Below are 13882 nucleotides of genomic sequence, written 5' to 3' on the forward strand. Positions count from 1 at the left end.
ATTTTTTGAAGGGCTGAGTTGGGAAAAGCAGAATTGCCCACCCATTACTACTCATGAGGAAAGAGGAGTGTCATCAATTAGCCATGTCCAGCAGGGAATCAGGACAATTGCACACAAGACATTCAGGTGTCGTTCCTGACATCCTCAAAGACTCTCAGACTTACAGGCATCTCTGCTATTCTAGTACTGCCCGGGAAACCCTTCCCTCCACAGCCCATGTCAACAAAGTCCACTCACCTGCTCCAGGATGGGCCATGATTGAAGGAACCCACCCCCCCCCCCAGTTAAATCCACTAAAGGAAATAAGACAGTTTCTCAAGAGATACACTCCTCCTTTCATCGTCGCCGCCTCTTCAAAAACACCCGGGAAAATGTTTCCTACCTTCGTACTGCAATGAGCATCCTAAGAACGAGATGTGCCTTCACATTTCAACCTTGAACGCTGGCAGTGGCCATTCTTTGTTGTACTTTCTTGTTCTGGTCTTTTTTCCCCCTTCCCTACTCATTCACTCATTTCCCTAGCCTCGCCTTTCCCCTGCTTCTCAATCGAGCACCCACTCTTTTCTTCCTCCTATGGCCTCCAGTGTTCCCTTCCAAATAGTAAAACTCATTAACGCAACTGCATCCATTAGGGACTCAGTCTACGCCGTCTGATGACATTTGCGCTCATAAGAAGAGAGTGTTGCAAACTACCGCTTTAATTAAGTACACTTGGCCCACCTAAGGGAAATCTGTGAGGCATTTTTTATGTGCAAATGATGTTGCTAATGAATCTCTGATAATCATTAACATCTCAACCTGAAAATATTAATTCGTTTTCCAGCCAGCAGCCCAAGTGTGACAGATAGTTGAGAATAGTTGGCCTGGCAAATAGTCCAAGTGGAGAATCATTCCTTCAGCTGCCCCCTTCCCAGTGAATCTGATAACTCGAGTTTTGAGGTATCGCTTTTCCTACCATTAGACATGGCCGCCACGGAGAAGGGGTGCCTTAAGGGTGCATTCACATCACCCATCTGCGATGGCGATGCCTTTTCTGTCTAAGCTCTATCCCCTTAGCCCCCTGCCGAGCTCGTTCATAAAGTGCTGCTGTAGCTGAGTTCCATCTTGAAAGCCAAGAGCCTAGCATGATGGAAAGGGAGGGTCACCTCCCCCAGCTTGCCTTGTGCACCCCAAATACCTCACATGCACTGAGTGCTGTTCCCAGTGAGCACGCTCTTGGGATGGACAAAACACAAGTTCATAGAAAATCCTTAGTGATGAAGAGTTATGTTTTGAATTAGGTATTTTCTTAAGAGTTTCTACCTCCATATTCTACAATACTAGGAGCAGGAAGCATGAATGCCTCCCCCCCTTTTGAGAACACTCTGCGCCCCAATCTTTCTCTCCTCACTTCAGAACCGGTACAGGGTCCCGCCTTCTGAGATAACTCTAAATGTTTCAAAATGTGCAGGAAAGATGTGAAAGGCCAATGCTATGAAAGTAGTCTATACACCTTACCCTCCCTTCTCTCCCCACCTCCTTCCAGGCCCAAGATCCCATCCATCGCCACTGGAATTGTGGGTGGTCTCCTCTTACTGATGGTGATCGCCCTCACGATTGGCCTCTTCATGCGCAGGCGGCACATCATCCGGAAGCGCACGCTGCGCCGACTGCTGCAGGAAAGAGAGGCAAGTCCTCCCCAAGGCCGTGGGTCCCCTGCCTACCACCGTTCACAACCCTTAGTACTCCAGCATAGGGACCATGAATGATCGCTGATGTTACCTAATAGTTATATTATTATGAGGGTTCACGGTGATGACTGATCAAAAAGAATCTCTGATTGTCCTGTTTTAAGTGATTTCCTGCCTTTGGGCACTCCTATCCAATGAGATGTAAATGTTTCTGGGGTAGACTATATACAACGGTGATCGATTATTTAGAGGCAAGGCTTCAAAATAGGGCACCTATGAGGAGGGGTTCTCAAAGTCTGTGGGCCATCCCATTAGTGTTTAGTTCCATGTTTCCATGAACGTTTTGAAGGCCCCTCATGTGTATGCACATAAGCATCGGAGGAGGGCATGGGTCTGTATGTGTTATGTTCCTGCACAGGCACTGTACTTGAAGTAATAAAATATCTTATTTGTTTGGACATGACCATGGGCCGCACAAATGGCTGTTGCTTTTTTGAGCTATTGGTGATTGGTGTTATCCTTGGCACCGTAGGTCAATATTCACTCGAACCTGCCCTTTGCCAACTTCTTGGCACCCGGCGCTGCATTTGAAGCGATAGTGCCTGGGAGGAGAGAACCACAGAGTCATAAACACCCCAGTGCTTTTGTGTTACAAGGCCCCACACGCCACCCATGTAGCCACCATTTAAAATGTTCCTCACCAAAAATCTTCAGTCCAACTAATTGGCTTGGAAAGGGACACAGAAATGGATTTTGTTAAAAAATGCCTGTATTCAGTGTCTACATGTTTCCCGTGTAAGCCTTCTGAAAGTGCTTCAGAGTAGGTATCTGGTTCCCCTCTTATAAGCTTCTTATTCTAAAACATGGCCACCCGCTTTGGGTTCTATGGCTGTGTGTGTGTGTGTATGTTGTTGTTGTTGTTCTGAACTTAGCAGCTACCCCTATACTCTGCCAGCTTCTAAAAATTGTCACAGATTTTCTCTTCCTCGTCCACAGCTTGTGGAGCCTCTGACACCCAGTGGAGAAGCGCCCAACCAAGCTCTTCTGAGGATCTTAAAGGAAACTGAATTCAAGAAGATCAAAGTGCTGGGCTCTGGAGCATTTGGCACTGTGTATAAGGTAGGGTCCCTGGGCGATGGCCCCTCGGAAACGGTGGGTGCACAGGCCCACCAGTCCCTCGCCTGGCACGAGGCCAAGCCCAGACACATCCCGGGTGTGCTGTGTCCTGTCTGCTTTTTCTGTCACTAGGAGCTTGGGAAATTCCAAAGTCCAAAATTCACAGTTTTGAGAGGAAGTTTTTATAACCAAAGTAACAAATAACATGGTCTCATGGAACACATACACAATTAATATAAATTTTTTTTTTAATTTTTGTAATCATTGAATTCACCTTTCAGAAGGACATGTGACCAGCCTCATAAATGTAATGGACTGACAGAGGCCCGGTTATAGAGTCACCGGTTAGAGAAGTAGCGTACTAATGCTCACATCAACAATTTCTTTTCATTCCACCCCCATCCTTAGTTTCCCTTTGCATGCAGTTTGATTTGATCTGAAGAGTGTATCCTGCAGCGGGTGTTCACCACCACCTGTGGGCACTGGAACAATCCAGAGGCCCTACAGAAGCAGATGCCTACACTTTGTCCTGGGCGATGCTCTATAGTACAAATGTTTTCCATTGCCAGTAGGGAGTTGAGTAATTTTCTTTCTTTCTGTCTGTCTCTTTCTTTCTTTCTTCCTTTCTTTTTTCTAAAACAGGGACATTAGGCCAAATAAGTTTGAGAACTTAGGAATTCTAAAATCTGATGTAGCATCTGAGAATTCTGGACCAAATAATCCATTCTAATTTTATCACTGGCATAAGCTTGGGGGATTTACCTAAGTGACATGTGTCCACTGATTCTCAGAGCTTGAGAGCGACCGAGCTGCAGAGAAGTCCTGAGTCCCAGGCCTTCACTGTCGGTGTGCAGAATTGTGGCCACAACATCCCTCTTCCTTTAGAACTGTGTCGCTAATCAAGTCCATTCAGCTCACAAGCCAGCCTACCACACAGTCTGCAGATTGCCACCTAATGTTGTCCTTTCTTTTTCACACAGGGACTCTGGATCCCCGAAGGAGAGAAAGTTAAAATTCCCGTGGCTATCAAGGAATTAAGAGAGGCGACGTCTCCCAAAGCCAACAAGGAAATTCTCGATGTGAGTTTCTGTTTTCTTCCATCCCTTTCACACCTGGATGACAGAAGCCATTTCAGAAAGATGAGCAGCATTTTATTCTGTTTTTGATTTCTTTTCTTGGCATGTTCTAAATGTTCGCTTTCTGTGTCTCTTTTTCTTGTAGCTATAATTGGTAATAACCGGTTTGGTTTCTGGTTTTGTTACATCTGATATAATATTCTTTAAGTTTGACTCTGATAGAAAAGATTCACCTCTTTCATTCCATTATCTTCCCAAATGGATGGACACTTAGCAATGGCAGGTCTCCTCTAGCTGTCTAAGTCTGGGCAGCTTTACATACTATATGGTAGGGAATGCTAATCATGAGCCTACGCAAGAAATGTTAAGCTGACTATCTGTCAGATGGAGACACTGCAGCACACAGGGACCAGCTCAGGTGGACATGGTTGGTGTCAAAACCAAGCCCACCATTATTTCAGACACCAAACTTGTGTTCATTTTGTTCTACCGAGTTCTCTTACCATCGTCTTTTTCCTAAACAACCTAGACTTTTTGAGTTCCATTTTGTAGGGGTGTCTCGGAGGAGTAGGGCCAACAGTTTGCGCTCCAATATCTGCAGTCAACTCAATAGCAGAGAGTTCGGTTTTTGTCTCATGGTCTGGTATCTCACCTATAGAATGAAAACATAATAAGCGATTCAAGCATGGGCCTTATTTTAATGTGTTCAGACACGATGAAATTCCCAGTGACAAAACCCTCTACACTTTTCAATTTAATTAATTTTTCCTGGGCAGTCATCCATGCTCGATATTATCATGGATAAAGTCCTTGTAAGTACACCCTGGTGTATTTCAAATGGAAAGATAATGTATTAATACAATGCATCAGAAAATCTCACGCACCAATGATATACTTATCAAGAAAAATTACCTCTTGTTTTACTGGTTTATAAATTCATGTCAAGTCCTATTAGCCTAAAATCTAATCCTATTAATAGCACCACCAGAAGTAAAGTGGTTTGTGTTATTTCATTTATAACTTCTAGCTCCCTTACCTGGACTTCTTAAAAGAAAATCTTTGTGCAGAATTTCTTGTATCATTTCACATTTCATCTATTCAAGATATTTGAGTAAATGCAATAAAATTGTGTTGAAATGCGAGTTGACAATATTCATAATGGAGAGGAAAGAGACTGGTGACCTTCTAAGACAATACCAACAGTTTGTGAGTAGAATCATTTTGATTGAAGAGGGCCCCCTAGGATCTGTCGATTGCAAGGGTTGGGGGATGTAGTTGCGGGATGAGGGTGGAGCTAAAAGAAAGATAAAGGCTTACTCTCTGGCAGGTGAATTTCGTGACCTGGCATGGGGGCAGCATCAGGCCTCCTCCGAGTTCACAAAGGGAGAAGGAAGATTAAGAGTAACAGCCCAAGACCAATTCTTAGGCGGTGGACATCAGACCAGTCCCCACCATCCAACCTTGCGACCAGTTCTGACACAGCTCTCTGTGCCATGACATGCTCTACTTTTCTACTGGGTGCTAAAATGTGTTGTGTTGGCTGCCCAGAACTCACAGGGCATACTCCCAGGGGCTTATTAGGGAAGTAATGGGTTCTAATTCAAGTTTAATCATCATTGATCAAGACAGTCTTTTTACCATTCTCTGGCCCTCAGACTCTTGGTGTGCCCCTGGCCTGCTCAAGCAGGTGTTAGAAAGCTCGTTCACTCTGTCATCATGCTCTCAGCTGTAGTCCACTCCCCTAGCAAGTCTCCCGCTAGAAGAGTGTACCAGTAATCTCATTACAGCCCCTGCTCCACATTGCTATTGGTGGCTTGCTGTTGTTGTTGTTCTTAAGCGTCACTGAGTTGGTTCAGACTCATTGTGGCCCTGGGTACAAGAGAACCCAACACTGCCCAGTCCTGGGCCTTCCTCAAAATTGTTCTTCCCTTTGAGCCCATGCACGCAGCTGCTGTGTCAATCCATCTTGTCCAAGGCCTTCCTCTTTTCCCCTGACCCTCCACTTGACCAAGCATAATGTCCCTCTCTGAGGACTGGCTATTAGCGTCCATGAAGTCTCCCCAGCTCTTGGCAGTCCCGTGCACAGTGCTGGTGACCCAGAATGTCTATTGTTTTGTCCTGGCTGCTGAAGAATCACATGGAACACTGAATACTACCGCGCCTTCCCCGTGAGTGACCAAGTCAAGACTGCTATGCTCCGTGGGGTTTTTAATAAGCTGGTTTTCAGAAGTAGATCGCCAAACTTATTTTCTCAGTCGTCATAATTCGGGAACCCCCATTGAAATGGGTTTAGCATCATGGCTGCACAGAAGCCTCCGTTGACAGACAACTGGTGGCTACGCATGAGTTTCATTATCTGGGAATTAAACCCAGGCCTCCTGCATGGAAGGTGAGAAATCTACCACGGAGCCAGCAATGCCTGTGTTAGTGGCTTAGGCCCTGTTTTCACAGTGGATAAGCACCCTGCTGCTGTGTTGGCAGCTCCAACCCGCCCACCAGCTCTGCGCGTGGAACACGTGAATATGTGCTCCCAGAAAGAGAACAGCCTGGGGAGCCTGAGGAAGCACGCGGGGTCCACTCCATCACATGGGATCACTATGAGTTGGATCCTGACAACAGTCACTCACACACACGCGCACGCACGCACACGCACGCGCACACACACACTTTTTCTTTAATCGGGCCAGACACCTGCTCTTCATCCTGAAAGTTAAAAATAAGCCTCTTCTTGGAAAGTTTGCCAACTAATGGACCCCTTGTCCCCAATTCATCAAATATGGGTTTCGAGCCAGAGGAAGGAACCAAATGCCACTTCAGCAGCCAGGACCAAAGAATGGACATTCCGGGTCACCCGCACTTCAGTGACACTGCTGTCGCGGGACTCGGAGCATAGCCACCCATTTCGGAATGTGAGCTCTGCCTGCCAATGGCCCCCGTCTGGCCGGGTCGGGTAATTCAGAAGATTGTTGTGGAATTCCAAGCATATTTGGTGTGGGTCACTGTGTACCTTGAAGATTTCCAAGACAAACAGCCAACAACAAAGCTCACTTGAATTTCTGGGCACACTAAAAGGGACACACAACTAAACAGCCTTCCCTTTGTGTCCTGGGGGGTGGGGAGGAAGCGATGACCCACTTCTGTTGGGTCTATGAGATTTTAATGAGGAGCTGGCAAGGCACACTGCTCTGTGTGGTGGACACCCACACCCCATGCTCTGCTCATTGGTGTGTCCCCCGCCCCGCCCGCCTGTTCCAGGTCAGCTCCTGGCTGTTCCACTACAGATGGGCTTGCTGAAACTGCTCAGGTTTGCAGATTCTTCTCCCCTTGGAAATGAACACAATATGTATCCAAATCTCAACCAGATCTTGAGAAAACAGGACCAGGCGGAGGATGTCTTTGGTGTTATGGTTGTCCAGCTTCCCAGACTCGGGGAAGAGAAGTGATTTGTGTTTTTCTGGCAATCCCGTGGCCTATTAATTTTTCCATAGACTTTCCAGTTTAAATATAGGGAAGGCACAACGGAAAGCGAAGCCAAAGCAAACTTATGTATGTGCTGGGCATGTGTGTCTTAAAGCTTGAAGTTGACTCGTCGCCCGGTAACCAGAGCCCTGCACACATCACATGTCTGCTTCGCCATGGTCTGCGTGTGGGAGCACATCGAGCCGGAGAGCAGGCATGCTGTGTGCGGGCGGCAGGGAGGAGCAAGGCACCAGCCTGGGAGGTGGCCCCATCTCTGACAGAGAAGTGGTGTGGCCTCGCAGATGCATCCATCTCTTGTCTGAGCCTCGGTTTCCTCATCGGGCAGATGGCATACAGCCACTTGTGCTTTCCGTCTCTTTTCAGCTCTAGCTATTCCACATCCGGTCTTTTCCAAGATGAAGGCATGCGTTTCCATGTGTGAGTACACACATATCACATCTCTGGTCTGTTCTTCCCACTTCTAAGAGACACGTCTTCACGCTGGTTTGCCCACACCTCGCTCTGCAGGCCAGGTACAGGCCACGAAGGGGCCTTCCCAGCAGGTTCCCACTGACAGCTGAGGCTGCTTGAGACGGAGCCTAGGAAGGCTCTCCCAAGGACACAATTGTTTCTAACAATTCTATTGGCACAGAATTCACATGGCCTACAATTCAGTACTTCAGTCTCATCAGCACCACAGTCCGTTCAGAACATTTTCTTCATTCTTGTGCACATTAATGGCCTCCCAGTTTCCTCCCAGCCTGCCCTGCCGCACCACCAAGGAGCCATGCCTCCACTTACCGACCATACATTCACCTGTCCTGGCTTTCATATACAGAAAAACAGTCAGGGGAAGAAAAAGCTACAACAGTAACAAAATAAGACAGGTAAAAACCTCCATTGAAAAGGAAGTAGGAAACAGTGAAGGGGAAATACATGTGGTTTAAGCCTCTGGCAAATCATCCTTGACCATAAAGCAGGTTGATGATTAACCTTGGTGTCATGCAGAATGCTTTGGAAAGTGGGTTATTGCACATGCTGCTAAGTTAAAATTGAGAACCTTATCATTTGATCTCTCCCTATGTTCCATTTTAAATATGTCCTAGATTTTAATATTTTCTACTTTTTTGTCTGATTGAGGGCACAATTTTGGGCTGAGCAGGGCTCAGCAAGAGAAAGGGAGATGGGAGAGCACTTCGAAGGAGGCCCCATCTCCCGGGGAGGCTGGGGAGGGCAGAAGTGGGTTGTGGAAAGGAGGGTCCAAGCTAAGCAATGCCTCTAGTCATCTTCAGCACTGAAAGGGTTTGAGACAAGGAAGGTGCTGTACTCCTATCTGCCTAATCCAAGTACCCACCCATCATTCGTGCATCTATTGACCCTACCTACCTAGCCATCCATCTACAACCATCACCATCTTCGGTCTCCATCCTCCTGTCCCCTGCCTGCCTGGCCAGCTCCCATGGTGTGTCCCAGCACCCCAGGAACTCGGCGTTGCCAGTGTCTGACCGGGCCCCGGCTGCATTCTTTTCAGCAAAAAGCCACTCGCTGGTCCCGATTTACACACAGAACACATCAGTTCCTGGGAGTAAAGAGGGCGCCTCTTCGCTTCTTTGTCTTTGGCAGTTCGTGTGGACCTTTTCACATGTGAAGAAACTGTCACCACCATCCTATTATAACAGAAAAGGGAAGAATTTAGGAGCGAAGTTGAGGCTTCTCTGATCCAGTCAGAGAGAGGGTCCCCATTGTGGGGATGATTGTACATAACTTGAACTTCCTCTGTCCAAGAATAACAGAAGGGTGGACTGGGTCAGTGGCACATAAAGGATCCTGCCTTGGCAGCAGGCCTGGGTTGGTGTGGGGGTCCTTTAGGCAGAGCTAGGGGCTTTTCTCGTCGCCAGAGGGATTCCAGTGGTGGTTGGGAGAGGCACTAAAAGACAGCATCCTGTCTACAGAAAAGAGTCCCGGGCAGCCCCCAGTCCCAATCCCCAGCACCGGCTGTGAATGGGGGAAATTACAGATCTCAGAAGCAAGCACTTCCCAGGACAGTCACATTTACCCCTGGTAGGGGCCCCTCGGAATCACAGCTCTGCTATCGGCAGGGCCCTGCCCCCACGTGCCTTAGCTACTGTTTGTGGAACAGTGAACCCGGACACTGTTCTTCTGTTGAGACATGATCTTCTTCCATGACAGCCTCCTGACTGGGGGAGCCACCAATGGACACTCTTACCCTTCTCTCTCCCAAGTATCTATAGTGGGGGTCCCTGATGGAGAGAGCAAGTCAAGATGCAGGGTGTCCGAGGAGCCACCCATGAATGTTCTGATGCCTACAGTCTCTTTGGCCTAAGGGTTAAGTCTTCATTCTGACATCAGCAGTGTGCGGTCTTAGAAGTGTCAAGGTGACCCATTCCCATCCACTGCCTTGCCAGCAGTCAGTGACCCCGTAGTAGAATCTCTAAGGTTTGCTCTAAGCTCTAAGGGTGTCTATCTTTCACAACGTGTCTTGTCCTTCCACAGCACACGGTGTAAAAGGTCCTTCATTCATGTCCGTTGGGCTGGGTGGTTTGCAGGCCACCTTTCCCTCCTCACATTCTTGTATTGAAACTCAGAACGGTGCTTGGCCTTGCTTTCCCCTGGGGCATCTTTCCAGTGCCGTCTCTTCTCTCCTCCGTACAGGAAGCCTATGTCATGGCCAGTGTGGACAATCCCCACGTGTGCCGCCTGCTGGGCATCTGCCTGACGTCCACAGTCCAGCTCATCACCCAGCTCATGCCCTTCGGCTGCCTCCTGGACTACATCCGGGAGCACAAGGACAACATCGGCTCCCAGTATCTCCTCAACTGGTGTGTCCAGATCGCAAAGGTAAATGGTGAGGGAACCCTGCCCACTGGGATGCTAGCTTCGAAAAGCAGAGGGGACATTTCAGTCACACAGGATATACAGCAGCCTGTCCCCAACTTTTCAGGAGAATGTGCTGGTCATGATGAAGAGCATCCAAAGAAAGCAGCAGAGAGGGGGGTGGGGTGGGGGAATAAAGCCCACTGGAAAACCAAAGTTTGCCAAAAACTAAGTTTGCCAAAGTGATATGTCTATGCATACTGTGTGTATGTGTGTGCAAAATACATACTTCTCTTTATTTCGGCTGGTGGTCAATTGATTACCTGCTGCATTTTATCAGTGGTTAGTCCACCTTCGTGTTGAAAACCAAATTGCTCAGCTGCAGTGGAATGATTCCCTGTTCTCGAATACTCACGCACTACGGCCTGTAGCGTCCTCGTTTCTCTGGACGTTTTCCACCATTGCCCTTGAATGCTATGATGATATCGCAAAGGAAGAGCTGCATTGGGTTACATGCAATAAAAGACTTGATAACAGGGCAAGCCAGTCTGGCTGGCACCAGAGGACGACTCCGGGGCCGTGTGATGTGGAGACATTGCATAAGGTCTCCGAGTGCAGGTGCGTGAGAGACTGACTGAGTGAACAGGAGCTGCTGATGTCTGGTTGGGTTTCCTTCAGTGTCTCCCTGGTGACAGGATTGGTCCAGAGCAAGAGAGGGACTGAGCCTGCAGTCTCACCTATCTGCCAAGCAAAGTTCAGTCCAATAAGCCAGGTATTGGCCACATTTACTGCCTCAAAGCGGGTTCTGCTCTCGCCTCAAATTTCTCTTGTCTCCATCTTAGCACTCAGTGTTTACTTATAACACAGCTTGCTCATTTATTTTTCTGACAATGGGGGTGCATTTCACAAAGTTCAATATGAGGACTGTATGGACAGGCCCTCTCACTGTCCCTCGTACCCCCCAATAAACAAGGCACATGATCAAAGGTTGTGCCAATGGCCATGAAGCCAGGGAGCAGATCAACCCCCAGGGCTTGGTCATCCCACTGGGGCAGTTCCATTGCTCAGCTCACTCCTGATCAATGACACCAGTTGGTCCTGCTTAGTGATTGGTGCTGATGCCTTGAGGTACCTCCCCTGGCTTTATGCAGACTTAAGAAGGTGACTTCCAAGACATATTTTAGGAAATGCTCAGGTGGAACCTACTCTGGGCTCATGATGCCAGAAGGTGCCCCTTTTCCAGAAGCAATACTGCTTAGGGGAGGCAGCCTCCGCCCTGTAGCTGAGGTTCTGGGGCCATGTTGGCCAAACCTGAGGTTGCCTCTCGGAATAACCTGAGAGCTGCTCCATCTATGTCATCTTCCACCTTCTGGTGTGGGTTTCTTGCACATGTTCCAGGGCCAGGGATTGGTCTCATTCTTCGCTGAGTGCTGCAGCTGCTACTCTAGGTAGGCCATCTAGTATTTTAACTATTCTCCCGATCTTTACCCTGGCTCACCCAGAAAATATGACCATGAAAGTGCCTCCTTATCAGTTATTAGAAGATCACTCTAGAGGAAGGTTTGGGGTGCCAGAGATGCTTTGGTTCCCTGAAAGTGTGTGTTATTTCTCTGTGTGGCTGGCTTGGGAGAGGAAGTGAACCCAGAATCAGTTTGGTCTCCTTGTTTGACCACATAGTTCTCCCTAAAGAGTTCTGGTTTATTGACTTGTTTACTGGAGGGGGTTCCCCTGCCCTGGCTATTCTGTGAGCTTTGTGTGAGCAGTGCCCTCTCTGTACTCTCCCCTCTCAGCCACCCCCCATTAACCATAGCAGGCTTCCAGAATTCTGCACGCCTCCCACCAGCATGTGTTAGTCCGGGCAGACTAGAGAAACAAATTCATAAACACGCATATGTGTAGAAGAAAGAGGTTTATATACCAGAGCAGTTGAATATTGAGAAAACATTCCAGCCCAGTCTAGATCAAGTCCATAAGTCTGATATTAGCCTATATGTCCCATACCAATCTAGAAAGTCCTCTTCAGACTCATGAAACACATGCAATGACTCTAAATTCAGGATGATCACAGGCCAGTGGGTGGGAAGTCTTGTGGATCCAGTGGTGTTGTAAGCATCTCAGCACTGGCAGGTGTCTCTACTTGGCTTCTCTGGCTCTAAAGGTCTGGCTCCATCAGCCTCTCCTCATGTGTCTTCTCCACATGGATGTCTCACAGGGAGTGAGCCTAAAGAAAGAGTGTCTCCCGCCTCCAAGGAGGAATACAAGAATTCCCAGAATCCTCAGGAGAAGGCCATGCCCACACAGAGGCCTCATTGGCTATGACCTGATTGACAGGCTAGACTCCACCCTTTCACTCTTAATACTCATATTGACACCAGATTATGTAACTACCACAAGCATCTCTCTGGAGATCTACAATGTCCATTTTCCCAGAGGGTGTTCAGATATTTAGCGTCTCTCCTCCAGTTATCTCATGTTCATGCTCAGCTTCAAGAAGCTGATGCTATGTGGTAGAGATGGCCTCTACCATCAGGATAAGATGTTCAAATGACCATTTCATTTTAAGGCGTACAGAGTCTTAGCAGGTTTCTGCCCAGTACAGAAATCTGCAGAATCTATGGTTATGGTGGACTATGGGTTCAATTCTTGATTCTCCCATTTATTAGCTATGTGACCTTGAGCAAGGTACTTAATCTTTTTCGCATCTCATCACTTTAACTGGGAAGCGGGCTCTGCCACCATCTTCCTGTGCTGTGATTATTGTTGTCAGGCACCATCGAGCCAGTTCCGATCCATACTAACCCTAGGAACATCCATCCTCACAGTGGTTCTTATGCTTGAATCCATTGGTGCAGCCACGGTGTCAGTCCAGCCGTCCATCTTGTCAAGGGTTTTCACTGCCCTGCACATTTGCCAAGCACGGTGTCCTTTTCTAGGACTGGTCTCTCCTGATAACATGCCCAAAGTACATGACATGAAGCCTCACTAGCCTTGCTTCTAAGGAGCATGCTGGCTATACTTGTTGCAAGGCCGATTTATGTATACTTTTGGTAGCTGATGGCGCTTTCAGTATTCTTCGCCAGCACCATAATTCAAGTGTATTCATTCTTCCTCCGTCTTCCTGATACATTGCCCGACGTCTGCGTGGCATATGAGGCCATTGAAAATACCATGGCGTGATCCAGGCACAGCTTAGTCCTCAAAGTAACATCCTTGCATTTCACACTTTAAAGAGGTGTGGTGCAGCAGATTTACCCAATGCAATATGGCATTTGATCACTTGATTGCTGCTTTCATGAGCATTGGTTATGGAACCAAGCAAGATCCAGTTCTGAGAATTTTGGTTTTCCTTACATTGAGTTGTAATCATACTGAAGGCTGCAATCCCTGACCTTCTGCATAGTCAGGATAAAACAAAGTATCCCCAGGGTCATACCTATCACAAGCTCTGGCACCCATTCTCACCCTCCAGTACTTTCCCCATGTTTTAGCCAAACTCAGGATAATGACTAAAATCTTACACAACGCAGTCCCCCATCAACTTTCCCTTCTTACAGCAGCATCTCCAGTCTAGTATCTGCTGTTGTGCATGAGTTACCTGTAGGATGTAACATTTCCCCAATTCTCCTTTGCATCTTCCATTCAGATCTACTTGACATCTAGTATTTATATAAGTGGAAATGTATTAGACTCCTAGCATCAGCATGAAAGGGAGAAAAACACAAAAAC

General features: G+C 47.6%; 1 protein-coding gene across 2 annotated transcripts in view; it reads left to right on the top strand.

Annotated features, from left to right (window-relative positions):
* Positions 1 to 13882, top strand: part of EGFR (epidermal growth factor receptor) — a 210259-nt gene that overhangs the window by 168873 nt on the left and 27504 nt on the right. For both annotated transcript variants that reach the window (XM_075558154.1, XM_075558156.1), the window contains exons 17-20: positions 1526 to 1667; positions 2667 to 2789; positions 3767 to 3865; positions 9995 to 10180. In XM_075558154.1, coding sequence (XP_075414269.1) covers positions 1526 to 1667; positions 2667 to 2789; positions 3767 to 3865; positions 9995 to 10180 — 550 coding nt within the window. The remainder of the gene's footprint in view (positions 1 to 1525; positions 1668 to 2666; positions 2790 to 3766; positions 3866 to 9994; positions 10181 to 13882) is intronic.

Source organism: Tenrec ecaudatus, chromosome 9 (genome assembly GCF_050624435.1).
Source record: "Tenrec ecaudatus isolate mTenEca1 chromosome 9, mTenEca1.hap1, whole genome shotgun sequence".
In the NCBI taxonomy this organism is placed as follows: Eukaryota; Metazoa; Chordata; class Mammalia; order Afrosoricida; family Tenrecidae; genus Tenrec; species Tenrec ecaudatus.